This window comes from Lepidothrix coronata, unplaced genomic scaffold (genome assembly GCF_001604755.1).
Source record: "Lepidothrix coronata isolate B3197 unplaced genomic scaffold, Lepidothrix_coronata-1.0 Scaffold72, whole genome shotgun sequence".
In the NCBI taxonomy this organism is placed as follows: domain Eukaryota; kingdom Metazoa; phylum Chordata; class Aves; order Passeriformes; family Pipridae; genus Lepidothrix; species Lepidothrix coronata.
The window spans coordinates 621426-636928 of NW_016690252.1; the positions used below are offsets into that span (position 1 = coordinate 621426).

The window sequence follows — 15503 nt, forward strand, 5'->3', positions numbered from 1 at the left end:
CCTGCAGGTACTTTCTTTGTTGCCTCAGGGTGACGGCTGAGGCCACTGTGGTGCTGCAAGGCCAGCACCCTGGGGCTCCCCAAGGCTGGCAGGCGCGGTGCCGGCTGCACCTTCCCCTGCGGACGATGGTGCACGGCAGCTACACCAAGGTGAAAGGACGCGGCTTTTTATGAAGCAGAGCCAGCCCGGAGGAATTTGCTGCTTGTGGACAGCTGTTGTCCTGGGCCTGGCTTGTGTCCTCCAGCACTTCCCACTCGGCCCTTCCTCGGGGAGGGGAATGGGAGCTGCCTACCCTCCGGACTCCCTGTGCCGGGCGAGTGGGTGCCACCTCCGGCTCGCGGGGCTGAATAGCCGCGGTGGAGCCCAGCAGCATCCTGCTGCCTCTGCAGGGATCCTCTTGGGCAGCGGAGAGTTTTCCCCACCCCCAGCTCTGCCGCTGCCTCTTTGTTTTCTGGCAGAAGCCTCTGTGCCTTTTCATTGCCGTTGAGGCGCCGAGCAGGAGCCTACATGTGCCGTGTGCGCGTCTCGCCGGGAATGTGATGCGGGCTGGGAAGCCTGCCGGGCCAGGCATCTCCCCTGCAGGGCTGCGGAGGCCAGACGGCAGCTTCGGGGTCTCCTTCCCATGGACTGTTCCTCCGGTCGAGCAAGGCTCCGAGGCCGCTAGTCTTCTTCACAAAACCCTGCTTCGCGTTGGCAGCGCTTCTGCACCTTGCCACAAGTAGAGTAAGTTGGATGGGAAAGGGCCGGTCCTCAGCTGGGCTCTGCTGTGCACTCGTGCTCTCCGCTGTGGTCCTCCCTCGCTCCCGCTGGGAAGGCACCTGAGATTAGAGCAGCGCCAGGAGCTCTGGAGCTGGATACAGCGGTGGCTGAGGATTGCTTGTGCTGCGCCTCTCTCCGTGTATTTGATCTCTCGACTTCCAGCAGGGACTGAATTCCTGTGCTGGATTCTGGGCTCGGCTCTTGTGAAAGGATCCAATTATTTCAGAGCTTTGAGCATCTCCATTTGCTGCCCATATTTGCGGCGCCCGGGTCTGTGCTGGCTGGAATTCCAAGTGATTAACGTGGCTGTGACATCCCTCCTAGGGGTGTTATCTTTGCTCGCTGTCCCCCATCGCCCCCCTCTTCCTCCTCCGGCAGCGAGCGAGCGAGACAGGCAGGCAGAGACAAAGGTCTGTCCTCAACCTGGGCTGTCCTCCCTGTAAGCGGCTGCTGCATGGGATTTCCCTGCCCTGCCTGCTGCAGGTTTCCTGGGCTCCCGGTCGAACGCTGGAGCTGGGCAGCCGTGGGGCTATATTGCTGAGGTTTGAGCCTGCTGGGCTGGGTGGGCAGGGGGTGCTGCCGGCTTTGGAGAGCTGCCCGATTGTCCTGCCGGATTTTAAGCTGCTTTTCATTCTTTGACTGTGCTTTCCTGGGAAGAGGGGCAGCCGTGCATGGAGGGGAGGCTGGCGGGGAGAGGTTGGACGTGGGGGGAAAGCTATACACAGGTGGCCGTCGCATAATGGGATCTGCCTGCAGACCCTGTGAGCCCCCCTTCCCAGTTGCCGGCTATTGTCAGCATCGCTGGCTGCACGAGAGGCACCTGGGCAAGGTGTGCAGAGGCGATCCATGCCACGACGTGGGGCATCGGAGGGAGAAGGGGTAAGTCCCTGGGCTGGGAGCTCTGCTCCGGCTCCCCCACCTCCCAGGAGAGGTTTCATTGTGTTATCCTGACTTAGCCGAGCAGAAGGGCTCAGTCCCTGCGGCACCTGTGTGTGGGGCTGGGGAGGCGTCGCGTGTTGCTGGGCAGACCTCAGCCCCTCGGGAACCTGCTGCAGCCTGGACCCCCAGCAAAGTGCCCTGCAGAGCGGGCTGCTCTGTCCCCAGGGGCTTCTGCACCCCCGTCAGTGCCCCCTCCTACGGGATGGGAGGGAGGAAGGGCAGCAGCAGCACCTCACGAACGCCGTGCTGCGGGCAGAGGGAGGTGTCGGATCTGCCTCTGTAGGAGCTGTGTCTGGTGGTTTCCAGGAGCTCGCACTCCTAACATAGGCACTGCCTCTTGCCCAATCCTTCCCCTCTGGGCTCGGGCTTCCCCTCCATTACTAGCAGGGGCCAGCACTGAGTGAGGCTCTGCAGCTGCATAAATCTGGCATGGCAGGAGGCCTCCTGAGGACCCCCAAGAGCAGCACTTGCCCTTGCACTGGGACAAGGATGCTCCCTCCCTCTGCATGCTCTCTCTCTCCCTCCCCTCGTCCCTCCCCCTTGTTTCCACCAAGTGTGAGCTCCTTCAACCCCAGCCTGAACTCCAGGATAGTGCCAGAGCCATGGCTACTGGTCATCTTTCCCTTCAGGCACAGTTTACTCCTCTAGCATCTCTCTAGCCAGCTTCTCCCCAGGATTGCCACCTCTCCTGTGGACAGTGCTGCAGGTAGTCTGTCTCTCTCCTGGTGGTGATACGCCTGATCTGTCATGCTGTGCAGAAACCCTTCTCCGGTGGCAGCATTACTGCTAGGGCTGCCATCCCTCAGGGTTGTGATGGAAACTTTCTGCCTGCTGGCACTTTGCAAGCTCTGCTCTAGACTGTGCCAGGGAGCTCCTGTGTTTGCACTTGCACTGGTTAGATTTCCTCCCTTCTCCCTGGGTTCAGATAGGACCAATGGAGCTGTGATTTATCCTCCAGACAGTCTGTTTCCAGCAGTTTCTGTTGCCTCTTCTCTTGCCTTGTGCTCTGCGCATTCTTAGAATGACTATATGCCCTCTTGTAATGACAGCCCTTCTACTTCCTGGCTGTGTGGTTCCTGCTTCACCCCCAATGAGGCTGCAGATGTCTCCTTACCACTTCTCAGGAGACGAAGCAGGAGAGAGGAAGGTAGTAAAAGCCAATTAGGGGTTGGTTTGGGGTTTTTTTCTGGTCTAAATGGTGGAAGGACTCCTTTTGGCTCTGCCAGCCCCTGAGCATGGTGCTCTGCCCCAGCCAGCAGTGCCCAGGCCAAAACCTCTTGTCCGCTAGCCATGTGTCCCCTTGACTGGCTGGCAGTGCTGGTCTGGGAAGCCACATGGATCCCCACTGGGCAAGCATGGCCCCTTCAGGCACAGCTCTAGCTTTCTTCTTTGCACCAGTGCTAAGCTGCCAGCCCTGGCAAGCTCCCCTTTCCAAGGGCTCTGCAGATCCTGCCCCATGACAGACACCTCCCTGGCTGGCAGAGCTGCCCTGCAACCATCCCACCTCATTTCTGGCTGGCACAGTACAGCTGAAACAGCAACAGTCCTTTTGCAGGCTGCAGGCATGTGGTACAGCTGCTGCATCGCCCAGACAGGGACCCTTCCTCACCCACCATCCTGCACTGTTGCCACCAGGCTGAGACCATGGTCTGTTAATCCTGGGTTCCCCCTGGATGTGCTAATAGGAATGGAACCAGCAGGTAAGCCAAGTCTCATGACCCTCTCTGTGTCATTCTGTGTCAGGATCTAGTGGCTTGGTGTCCCCAAGGAACAGAGTGTTTCTGTCCCAGTGCCTGGGACACACTCCTTCCCTGCAGGTGCTTTGGCACTGGGTGTTTCTTGGCTGTTGAAGCATGGTGCCCTTCCCCAGGCAAAGGAATAGAGGAAAGCTGTGCCTGGCATAGCTCCAGATCCAGGTGCTGGGAGATCCTGGCAAAAGCACAGGGCCCCTCCTGTCTTCTGAGCACTGAGGGGGCCTGGGAGCCTGGCAAGAGCAGGGCAGAGAGTGGGAGGAGCTCTGGCTGGGCTTCCCTCAAAAGGCAAAGCCCTTTAAGTCATATTTGAGAGTCAGACCACCAGCACAGGCTAAAACACTGGCAAAATCAGCATTACTTGGGCTTGAGGGGGCCAAACCCTTGGCTTGGGCATGTGGAGTCCCATGTGCTGCATCCAGGGGATGGTACCTGTGCTGGACCTGGACCTGGCTCTGTCCCATCCGTGTGACCAGAAGGGGGGCTCTGGCAATGCCTGGCTCAAGGGGAGGAAAAGGGAGAGATGATCAGGTGCTTTCTCCTTGTTGTCCCTGCTTGGAATGCAGGAGTCCCTGGTCCTGGTGTTGTCTTGCTCTGTGGGGAGGTGGTGGGCTTCCCAGTGGGTGCTCTCAGAGGTTGAGCCCTACCGAGAGCTGGCTGGAAGTGCCCTGGGAGGCAGAGCTAAACACAGCTAAGAGAACCTCCCTTGGACACGGTGCCTTGCATCTTGAAGAGGGTGCAAAGCAATGCTGTGCTCCAGCTGCTCTCCATCCCAGGCTGATGGGCACTCCTCCAGGGGGATGTACAAGAAGATCCCAGGGTGTAATTGAAGACGCTTTTGGGTGGGCTGAGGAATTCTGGCATTTTCCAACACGATACTTCAAGTAACAGTATCTGGGCTGGCAAAACATGGTGCAGCCCCCCTTGTGTTCTAGGTCTCTGCTGGGGTGGGTTTGTGGTGTCAGCAGGTCAGCCTCTCTTGATGGATCCATTCTCCTGAAAGGCAGCTGCTGTTAGGGAGCAAATGGCTGTGACTTCGGAGGGGCGTGGGAAGGAGAAAGAAAGGATTCAGGTGAAACTGTTTTTGTTCTGGCAGGGACACACACTTTCTCCCACTGCACCACGATGATTCTTGCTGTTGGTTGCTGATTTTGCTTCCCAGTGGTTGACTGTGCCACGCAAGTCACGGTAAAAGTCTCCTCCAGAGATGGAGGAGGGAAACAGCAACCTTCAAGGCAGGCAGAGCACAGCATGTTACCACCTCAGCATCCACCAGCAAATGAGGGCATTTACTTGCTTTCCTACATGCTTTGGTGCAGGCCTCATGTGGGGTGCAGGAGGAGCTGGTCTTTGCAAAAAGCTTCTGTTGAGGTTTCGGACCCGAGGTTTATTATGCTGCAACATTGATTTGCCCAACTGCAAGTGCTCCCTGGGTGCTGGTGTATTTTATCTCAGCAAGTCCTGTTCTGGCTGGTTGCTGGCAGTGCCCTTCCCCACTACTGCTGACAGTGGCTTTTGGGCTGTCCGAGTCTGAGGGACTGGCCCTGGCAGCCTGTAATTACAAATCTTATTGGAAACATAATGAAAGAACAGCCTGTTTCCTGGGGCAGGTGAGGTCAGGCAGTGAGCACAGTGAGTGACCTGCTGAAGCTGCCTTCCCACCTGCAAGATGGTGTGATGCAGAACTTGCCAGACCAGGGTGCCAGAAGGGGTTTGCACTTGAATGTTGGTGCCTCTGAACATCCATTTGAGGTTTTTCTTCATTTGCCTGGCCGTGCTCTTTCCAGCTTTCAGAGCAGTGCTTGCTGCTGACATGGGATGCCCAGATGGTGACTTCCATCTGGATGGCTGCTGCAGTGAGCCCCCATTTGAGGGATGCATGTGGAGGGAAGTGGGGAGGGCAGGCACCTTTTCCTCCTTCATCTGGAGGTTCCTGGGCTGGCAAAGCCCGTGAGCTGCCCTTCCACAGAGGTGCTGAGGGTGGAGGTGTCCTAGGGCTCCTGCCCACTCTGAAGATGTTGCGATATGAGCTGCTGCCTGGGCTGACTCTCCTCTCTGCCCTCTTTCAGGCATCAAAGCTGCAGTGCCAGTGGATTATGACTGCAGGGGAGCTGTGTTGCATCTGCAAATCTCAGCTGTGCATCAAGGGCACATCTGAGCAGGTGAGTGCTGTGCACATGAAAGGACTGTTGTCTTTGTGCTGGGGAAAGCTGGTGGGGGGTCATCATGGCTCAGGGCTGTCAGGCTCCTTGTTTCTGCCTTTCCTGACTGTCATCTCTTATTGGAAGAAAACAATTCCAAGCTCTTCTCCTTATCTGTAGGGCCTGAAATGTCCTGTGCTGTGGGTGAAAGGGGGAGGAGGTGAACATGAGACCAGGAGCTAGCTGGAGGCCCAGGGGTTGCTGCAGTGTCTTGTAAAGCAAGGCATGAAATGGTCGCCAGAAAGAAAGAGGAATCTGTTCATATGCACAGGGTTTCATACAGGAAGGCATGCAAAGGGGATGTAAAATACAATCCAGGTATGAGAGTTCACAGCTTAGCTTAAAGTACTTGTGGTTTAAATGTCAGTCAGGGTGATAGCACTGCCTGAGATGGTTGAGATGTATGTGGCCTTTGGTTTGGGTGGTTGAGAAAGGCTGAGACTAAAAGCTGCCTTCCCTGGCTGTGTGACCCCACAGAGGGGCAGTACCCTCCTGCCTTACTCCTGGAAAGCATCTGAATCACTGCAGCCCTGCATCTTCCACTTTCCATCCCCCCAGAGCCCCTGTGGACACTGAAGAGCTGGAGAGGACGTTGCAGAGGCTTGGAGGCACACCGTGATGGTGGGAGCCATTCCACGGCAGCCACGGCGCTTCTGGGGGGTGCCTGACTGGCAGGTGTCTTCAGCTGGTTGTGCCAACGACCGCCTGCTGTGGGACAGGGAAGTTAATCTGGAGATAAGCAGGGTTCTGCTGCAGAGGGGTGAGTGCGGGGGGCAGCCAGGGCAGGCTGCATTGGTGTGGGCTACACAGAGGGGCTGAGGTTGGTAGGGACATCTGGAGGGTGTCTGATCCAACCCTGCTGCTCAAGCAGGGCCACCTAGACCCATTGCCCAAGGTTGTATCCAGATGACTTCTGAATATCTCCAAGGATGAAGACTCCACTACCTCTCTAGGCAACTGTTTACAGTGCTCAGTCACCCTCAAAGTAACAAAAAAAATTGTGTTTCCTGATGTTCAGAGGGAACCTCTTATAGATATAGATATACATAGATAGATAAGATCCCCCTGAGCCTTCTCTTCTGCAAACTGAACAGTCCCATCTCTCCCAACTTTCCTCACAGGACAAATGCTCCAGTCCCTTATTTTTTTCTTGGTGTCCCTTTGCTGCACTCTCAGGTGACTTCACCAGTGGTAAGCAGAGACAAAGGATCAATTCCCTTGACCTGCTGGCAATGCTGTGCCTAGTGCAGCCCTGGACACTGGTTTTTCTTTGCTGCAAGGGCACATTGCTGGCTCATGGTCAACTTGGTGTCCACCAAGACCCCCAGGGCCTTTTCTGCTGAGCTGCTTTCCAATCAGTCAGCCTCCAGCATATCTTGATGCATTCCTTTTATCACTCCTTTTAAATAAAGTTCCTGGGTTCAACCATCCTGGCCTGCCACTTTCCCATCCCCATTGTGGCAGGGTCAAAATACCACATGCAGCCTTGCTCTCCAGATAGCCTTGATTCACCTGCAGAACCAATTTCCCTATTGCTCACTTGCCCCTAAGCCCTTGCTCCACATCAGGCAGAGCTGCCAGGCGTGGGCAGTTTGTCTTCAGTCTGCTGGTGACTTTTCCTGCATTTCCTCAGCTCTTGCAGCCATTTTAGTATTTATCATGCCAGAACTGAAAAACTCCTGGACAGGATTCTCACAGCTCTCAAGCTGGGCTGAACCAAAAGCGAGGTGCCATGCAGCATGGAGGAGGTCAGGCCCTTCAGGCTGGCAGGAGTGGGTGGATGGTGACCCTAGTACCACCCAGATGCTGATTTAGGTGGTGGAGGCGCCTGGTCCAAGCTGGCAGAGGTAACGGGGATGCTAGGCCAGGTTCCCGTCCCTCCTGTGGGGCTGGCAGTGTAGGGTACCAGGTTGTCTTGGCCAGCACTGGGAGATCTTGTTGCTGTTGCCCAAAGGGGGGATTACAGGCCTGAGTCCCTCTGAGACTGGTCTGACCTGCCTGACTCCTGTGCTCCAGAGCAGCACAAGCACGTCAAGTCCCTGGCAGAGGGCAGGCCTCTTCCTCCCCACTTGTCCAGACTTGTCCCCAGTAGTCTCCTGTCTGGCTGGAGACTTCTCTCCTTGCCCAGGCTGGGAAGGAAGTGCTGAACCTGCAGGTGGGTGATGCCTCAGGGTTCCCCAGAAAGCAAAACCAGCCTAATTCCTCTTCCTGTCCCTGGAGCGGGAGGTTAAGTGGGGCTGTGTGAGGAGCTGCCCATATCCTGCTAAGTTTCTTGCAGCCAGAAGTCTGGATGAGGGTGGGGATCCCAGGCTGATCTCCATCCTCCTACCCTTCTTTTTTCAGATGCTGTGCTGCAGACCACTCCATAGTGGAGGGCTCAAACAGAGATCCTGAGCAAGGGGGGTCCAGCTTCCATCCCCTGCCCTTGCACCCTGACCTGTGGCACTTTACAGTCCCACTCCTGCTGCTGCATGGGCTGTTCTGACTCCGGCTCCGCTCGGAGTCCAGGCAAGTGAGGCTCCATGCGGCACATCCACACAGAGACGTCCCTGCCCCCGGAGCGCAGCACAGACCCCAGCCTGTCCCGGCCCAGTGGAGAGGCGCCCTTGGAGCCCTCCTCGCAGCGCTGCACCCACCGCAGCATCCTCATGGGCTACAACGAGACAGAGATCAAGCGCCAGAAGGTTTACCAGGTCTCCATCTTCTCCCATCTCTCCAGCTCCTCTGAGAGCACGGAGCAGCGGGCAGGCAGCCAGCCGGCTGTCAAAAGGGGATACCCTGAGCAGCGAACTCTGGAGGGGGGGCGAGATCCCAAACGAACTCACTGGGGTGACAGGGGGGTGGAGAGCAAGCGCGATGGGGGCCCTGGGCAGCCTTCCCTGGACGATGACGATTCCTTTGAGGATGGTCTGCTGGTGGAGGAGTTATCCCTGTGCGGCTCTGCCCAGCACTTCTCCCACAGCGGGCTGCGTGTGGTGGAGCACCGCTGTGAGGGCAGCCCCAGCCACAGCCCCAAAGCCAGCAGAGAGGACAAGTCACAGTATGTCTCCTCGTCCTCCTCCTCCTCCTCCTCCTCCTCCTGGCCCCAGCACATTGCTTGCAGTACTTTGCACATGAGAGACAGTTGCTCTGTCTCATCGGGGGATCATCCCACAGACTATGGAGAAAATGGGGAGCCAGCAAGTGGCCACAATGTACTTCACCTTGAATTGCACAGTATTGCACAAACAACCCAGTTGGACTCTGGTGGGAAGAAAGAGAAGCCAGGCAGCAACCCAGCTCACAGCAGCAGGGCTGGTGGAGAAGATGAAGGGTCAGTGGTGGGCAATGGGTGCAAAGAGCCCCCAGCTCCACAGACAGCGCTCAGTCCTGAGCCCAGCAACCTGAGCTTCCAGGAGACAACACCCTGTGGGAGCAGACACTTCAGCAGCAGCTGCCCAGCCAAAAGGAAGTTGCTGCCTGCTGGTGAGGTTGTGGCCGACTCCTGCTCTGAGGATGAGAGCCTGTCCCCACCGGCAAGGAAGAAGAGGGTCCTGCCATGCCACCCTGTCCCCACAGCGTGCCGCAGCACTGATGCCAAGGGGGCCCCTTTCTGGAATCACCTGCTTCCTGCTGCCAAGGTGAGCATTGCTTGTGAGGGGAGGCAGGGAATGGCCTCGGGATACCCGGAGCTCAGGACTGTCCTTGTGGGCAATGTAGTCCACTGTGCCCTGTACTGTCCTAGTGCTGCAGCACTGCTGTGAGCAAGGCAGGAGCTGACAGCCAGCCCCAGGATACATGGTATGTTTCAACCAGCTCTTGACATCCTGTAGTCACTGGATTCTCTGCTTGCAACCAGCTTTCTGTCCTGAAGAGCCTTGCTTGGACAGGAGACAACATCCCCATGGCAGTGAGAGCTGGACACAGGGCATGGGGCCACATGTGGTGTCTGATGGCTTCATGTTAAGCTGGATATACCAGCAAGCTTGGGAAAAGCATCTGGCCTCTGCCTGCCTGATGAGCAGGAAGGCAGATGTGTGGGATGGCTTGAACTCCTGGCCATGATATCCATTAGAGCAAGGGTTTGATGGCAGGGAGTGGGACTGGACATGCTCTGACCTAGGGGCCCAGCGTTGTGTGCACAGATGTCACTGGCTTTTCTGCAGCTTTTGGCATGTCCTCAGGTGCCACAAGCTCTCAGGAATGGGGCAGACCCCCAATGTTTGCAACTACCCTGCCAGCTCAGGAGCTGCCTGCAATTCTTCCCTTCTTATTGTGCCCTTCTGACCAGCTCCCTGCCCTCTCCCTGTCCTGCCAGCTGAAGCTGCAGCAGGCTCATGCCATACCTGGCATGCTCTTCTCTTTACCCGGGGCATCCCATGGTGCAGGGATCTGCAGGAACTGATGGCAGAGGCACCCTGGCTTCTTGCTGCTTGGAGCTGGGACACACCATCCAAGGTGCACAGCTGCATTCCTGCATGCCTTTTTCATGACTGTCCCCCAGCCCAGCTGCCCCCAGCACTGTCCCTGCAGAGTGAAGCCCTCCAGCAGCTTCCCTGGGTTTTCCCACCCGGTCATGCCAGCCAGCTCCATCATCCCTTTGTGTTGTGCTGCCCTTTGTGTGGCTTCCAGAAGGGAAAACCCCTGAAAAGGGGACGTCTTTAAAAGGAGGCTGCAGTGTAGCTCTGGCTTTAACCCCCCACCTGTAGCTGTAGGATCCTGGCTGTGGGCAGGGGTGGGCATCAAGCCCCTTTGCCCAGTGACACTGCTGAGGACTTTGCATGAATCACCAGGGGACTGAACTTCTCCCAGGCTGGTCGGGGAGTTTCCTTGTACGTGTCACTGGTCCCTGGGAGGTTCAAGGGGGTGTTGGTTCATGGCTATGGCTGGGGGTTTCTTGTCACTGGGGCTGGTCCTGAGACCTGCTTTGCAAGGTGGGAATTGTGTGCTGCACCCTCAGTTGGCTACCAACACCCTCATCCCCAGCTGAGTCACTCTGGGATTTGGGCAGCCCCACATCCCCACCAGAGACCCCAGTCCTCATGCTGCCCTGCTGGCTACCCCTGCAGAGGCTTATGATGGCTCTTCATGGACAGGAGCCAGTTCCATCTGCTGGGGCCCTTGTGGGGCTGTGGGGCAGGGCAAGGGGTGCATGGTCCCTGATCGTGCCCTAACACAGTTCTCCATTTCGTGTCCCCTCCAGAGTTCTGCAGATTGCACTGCAGTCGGGAGGAGGCTGAAGAGCGGGCTGCGCCTCAAATCGTGAGTGTCCTGGCAGCCCTGTGGGACGGATGTGGGGGCTCAGGGTGCCTGGCCACCCCTGCACTCTGCAGCCCCACGGGAGATTCAGGTTGGGTTGAGTCCTCTGCCCTGCCCTGCCCTGCCCTGCCACAGGTGTCTCTCCTCCACAAGACCCCAGGCTGTGGGGCACTGGGGGTTTTCTTCAGTACCTGGGGAGTAGTAAAGTGGGTTCAACCCCCAGCAAAGAAAGGGATGGGAGATCTGGAGAGGGATCCACATTCCCAGGGACATGGACAGCCTAGGGCTGCATGCTCTCCAATCCAACACCAATCTTCTCTCTCCAAGGCGACATCTCCGGAGCAGCCTCCGGAGGGGCACCAGGTCTCCCACAGCACCCTGGGCCACCACCACTGTCAGCCATGCTCTGCTGGGCAACTTTGAGGTAACAGAGCCCACCTGACAGGGGGAGGTGGGTCTTGGGGACTCCTGGCTGGACTGGCGATGGGTGTGAGAGGCTGAACCTGATGGGAACCTGGCTGAGGGGCTGGGCTGATGGAAGCCTGGATTTGGGGCTGGGCTGATTGTCCCCAAAGGGCATGGCATGCAGTGGCCATCACACAGCCACCAGCCACCAGCAGGATGGCTCAGCCAGATCATTGGGGAAGGCAAAAAAACTGGATCCTGCTGAGGTGGCTGCTGTGAGGCTGAGCCACGGCACTCTTGCTGCTTCACTGTGTTAGATGGCTGGTTTTACCCCAGTTCAGGGTGGGTCTCTGTCAGAGCCAGGGCCCCTCATGGGTTGTCTTTGGATATGTGAGGGCAAGTCAGATAGGTGGGTGCAGTGGAGGTGGGGGTGATCTCACCTGGAGCTTTGAGGAGGGGGGAAGGACTGGTGTTTGAAGCTCCCTAAAGCTTTCCTCCCCTCTCAGGAGTCCATCCTGAAAGGGCGCTTTGCCCCGTCGGGGAGGATCGAGGGTTTCACGGCCGAGATTGGTGCCAGCGGCTCCTACTGCCCCCAGCACGTCACCCTGCCTGTTGACGTCACCTACTTCGACATCTCTGAACACAGCGTGCCCTCACCTTTCCTGGTGCGTGGATGAGGGAGGGCTGGCACTGTAGGGGAGGGTGAGTGGGACTGTACCCTGGCACCCGGGGCACCCTGGGCACCCCTGTGGAGAGTGTGGCTCAAGCAACCACCTACCCGTGCAGATGACTGGCTGTGCCAGGAGCAGTCTTGAACCCAAAAAGCAAAGAGGGAAATAAAGAGGGCACATGCACAGGCAGGTCGCTGCCCCTATGCCTCGTGGTTGTGGCTTCACTATCACCTCCTCTCTGTTGCTGCTTGTTCATTCCCTGGTTTGGAGAGGAACTGAGCTGAGCGTCTTCATGCTGACTTGTGCCAGGTGTTCCCAGCAAAGGGGGGGGTCTCAGCCGCATGGTGGGTCCCAGCTGGGCTCTCCCTGGGCTTTCTCCCTCTCTCACATGCTGTTTCTTTTGCTCCAGGGAGTGATTGACTTGGAGGCCTTGGGAAAGAAGGGTTACAGTGTCCCCAAAGCTGGAACCATCCAAGTGGTGAGTCATTCTCTGGCCTCCAGTAGCACCTTGGGGACAGGGCTGGGTGGGCTCTGGTTGTCCCCCCATTGGGCTGGGTATGCACCATTATGTTGTTAGGCAAGGCAGCAGCCAAAAAGCTTGTGCAGAGGGGGTACAAGGCCACCAACACAGCACAGCTGAGTGGAGCATGAGGTCCTGGGGGTAGAAGGTGGTGGGAGATGCAGGGAAGGAAGAGACTGGTGAGGAGGGACAGGGTTTTGGCAAAAGAGTGTGTACATGCAGTGGGGATGGGATGGGATGCGTGGAGGTGGGTGGAAAGGACTGACCTGTGACCCCCCTGTAAACCCTTTGGGGCTGGTGTGGGGCTTTCTGCATCCTTGGGTTGGCTGCTTCTGCTCCCAGGTGCCCTATGCCTTCCATACAGATCCATCTGTGTGCCCTTCTCAGTCTTACTCCCTACCCCTCTACCCCCAGACCTTATTTAACCCCAACAAGACTGTGGTGAAGATGTTCTTGGTGACATACGACTTCCAGGACATGCCAGCCAACCACATGACCTTCCTACGCCATCGCATCTTCCTGGTGCCCGTGGGGGAGGAGGAGGGGGCCACCGTGGCCTCCAGCGACCCACTGGGCACCAGCCCACCCCGCAGGGTCCTCTGCTACCTGATGCATCTGAGGTAAAGCACCTGCCCCAGGGTCACCCCTGGGTTCCTCTCCAATGTGTCCCAAGCCTGGCAGCCTGACCCTGTCACCCTGGGGAGGAGCAGGGACCGCCTGCTCCTCTGGGATGGTTGCAGCTGCCACCCTGCCCAAGGGCAGCTGTCTCTGTCCCTCCTGAAGGCAACCAGAGTGTAGCCACCTTGACCAGGGGCCAGAATACTCAAGGGGGTTGTGATGCTCACTGAGGCTGCCCTGCCCTTGCCTGGGAGCCTGAGGTCCCTCAGCCCTGCTCTTGTCTCTGTGCAGGTTTCACAGCTCCAAGTCGGGGAAGATCTACCTTCACGACGACATCCGACTGCTTTTCTCCCGCAAGTCGATTGAGGTGGATTCGGGGATCCCCTACGAACTGAAATCCTTCACAGAGATGCCCAGGAACCCCTGCTACTCACCCCGGGCCTGACTTTCCTCACCCCCCAGGGCTGCTGGGGAGCCTCCAGCCCAGCACTCTGGGGAGAGATGAGTAACAGGCCAGCAAGCAAACACTGCTTTGAAACATCGCCCATCCTCCTGACCAGCACGGACACCACGCCCTGCAGCAGGGCTGGGATCACCCAGAGGGCTTCACCCAGAGGGGCAGGGGCTGAGGAGCAGGCCTGGCACCGCAGGGACATGCCCAAGCCTTCTGCTGGTGCTGCTCCCAGCTTGGAGACTTGTCTGTGGCTGAGGTGGGTGGGAAGTGAAGAGTTGGGCCTGGGCTCTGGGTAAGACTACCCACATTGGCCCTGGGGGTGGGAGCAGAAAGTGTGGAAGGGTTTGTATTTATTAGTATTTATTGTTGCTGGGAGCGCAGAAGAGGCTCGTGCATAGGACCTGAGGTGCTGTGCTTGTTCTTCCCCCTGACCCTACCAGCGCAGGGCTGCCCCTTTTGGGGCAGGTCTGTGGGGACTGGGAGGGTCACTGGGGAAGGCAAAGCGACCCACCTCTTGGCCTGGGTGCAGCTCCCAGGCCAGGGCTGTGTTAAAAGACTGGGAGAGGCTGGGCCTTGCTGGGCACCAGCTCTGCAGGGCCAGCCCCACTCCGAGCAATCCTCTGACTCCTTTAGGGCAAGGCAGACCCCATGGGGTCAGTGGCAGTCAGGGAAGTGGCCATTGCCCTGGTTCCTAAGGCTCAGAGACACGGCTGTCACGTGGATGGGGACCTGGGGCTCTTTGCAGAAGCATTGGGGATAGCCCTCTCTGGGCAAGAGCCTCCAGAGCACGTGCACCGCGGATCTGAGAAGATTGCCAAAAACAAGGAGCCTTGCACCATTTGCAGGTGTGGGGTGAATCCCAACCAGGAGGCAGCTTTGGGCAGGGGTGTGCCGGCAGCACCATCAGGGGCTGGAGGATGGGCAGGACCTCAGTCCCTCGGGAGAGGGGAAGCAACAGGGACATCAAACTCTGGGCCCTCAAGAGGGGGTCTGGGGGTGACCCCAGAGCAACACTGGGAGTGCTCCACAGTAGGAGCACTCTGGGGAGCTGCAGGCCAAGCCCAGGGAGGTGAGGGGGGCAGGGGTGAGAGGGTGAAACAAACTGGAACATACCTCGTCTGTATCACCCCTCTTCCTGAGGTCTCTGCAAGGCTCCCCACGCCCCAGACACGTCCCTCTACCGGCTACCTCGGGCCCCCCTGGATTCCCGTTGCTTCCCACGGATCCCAGGCAGGGGCGTGGGGATGGGCCGGGACAAGGGGAGGCCTGGGAGGAGGTCCTGCTCTCCCCTGCCCGAGGGCAGCCGAGGGGACTTTGGCCCTGCTGGGCTGGGAGGAGGGTGGGGGCCTGAACCCCCTCACACACGCAGCGGGGGCTGAACTTCCCTCCCCCTGGGGGCTGCTCGCCCCACACCCGGGGCCCTGAACCCTCCACACCAAGGGACTGAGCCCCCCAAACACCAGGGGACTGAACCCCCAAACATCGGGGGCCGCTTCCCCCCCGCCCTGGGCACCGGGGGCCGCCATGACACCGGGGTCTCTCTCGCCCTCACGACATTGGGGCTGCCCCTTTCGCCGCGGGGTCGCGAAGGCCGTGCCGGTACTTTTTCGTGTTCGTTTCTATTTTAATAAACGCCCGTTTGGAGCCCGAGAACAAGCCCGGTGCTGCCACTGCTGAGGGAGTGGTTCGGGGTGGGGGGGTGAGGCGGAACTGCGGGCGGGCGGAACGTGAGAGCGCGGGCGGCGGGGCCGGTCCGGGCAGCGCACCCGGAAGCGGCGCGGCGCGGGGGCCTGGCGGGGGTGCGGGAGCGGCGGCGGCGCCGAGCGGGGCGGGAGGAGCCGAGCGGGAGATGCTGTCGCGGGCGGGGCTGCGGGCCCGGGCTGGCCTCGGGCTGCTTGCGGGGGGGGGAAGGGGGGGAAGAAGGGGGGGGGAGGGACGGGGGTGCCC

The 15503-nt window shown here is 58.7% G+C and overlaps 2 protein-coding genes across 4 annotated transcripts in view; both read left to right on the forward strand.

The window, feature by feature from the left end:
* The window catches only part of FAM214B (family with sequence similarity 214 member B), a 38780-nt gene extending 23580 nt beyond the window's left edge, over positions 1–15200 (forward strand). For 2 of the 3 annotated variants that reach the window (XM_017819095.1, XM_017819096.1), the window contains exons 3-11: positions 5519–5611; positions 6209–6410; positions 7994–9270; positions 10833–10891; positions 11216–11312; positions 11800–11958; positions 12374–12442; positions 12899–13104; positions 13394–15200. In XM_017819095.1, coding sequence (XP_017674584.1) covers positions 8173–9270; positions 10833–10891; positions 11216–11312; positions 11800–11958; positions 12374–12442; positions 12899–13104; positions 13394–13547 — 1842 coding nt within the window. In that variant the 5' untranslated portion in view covers positions 5519–5611; positions 6209–6410; positions 7994–8172 and the 3' untranslated portion in view covers positions 13548–15200. Of the gene's footprint in view, positions 1–541; positions 724–1515; positions 1639–3242; positions 3399–5518; positions 5612–6208; positions 6411–7993; positions 9271–10832; positions 10892–11215; positions 11313–11799; positions 11959–12373; positions 12443–12898; positions 13105–13393 lie in introns of those variants that run through there. The other variant, XM_017819097.1, reaches the window with a different exon arrangement.
* A 176-nt stretch (positions 15201–15376) lies between these two features.
* The window catches only part of STOML2 (stomatin like 2), a 7167-nt gene continuing 7040 nt past the window's right edge, over positions 15377–15503 (forward strand). Inside the window, exon 1 of the mRNA XM_017819116.1 lies at positions 15377–15452. Within this exon, the coding sequence (XP_017674605.1) occupies positions 15406–15452 (47 nt within the window). The 5' untranslated portion in view covers positions 15377–15405. The remainder of the gene's footprint in view (positions 15453–15503) is intronic.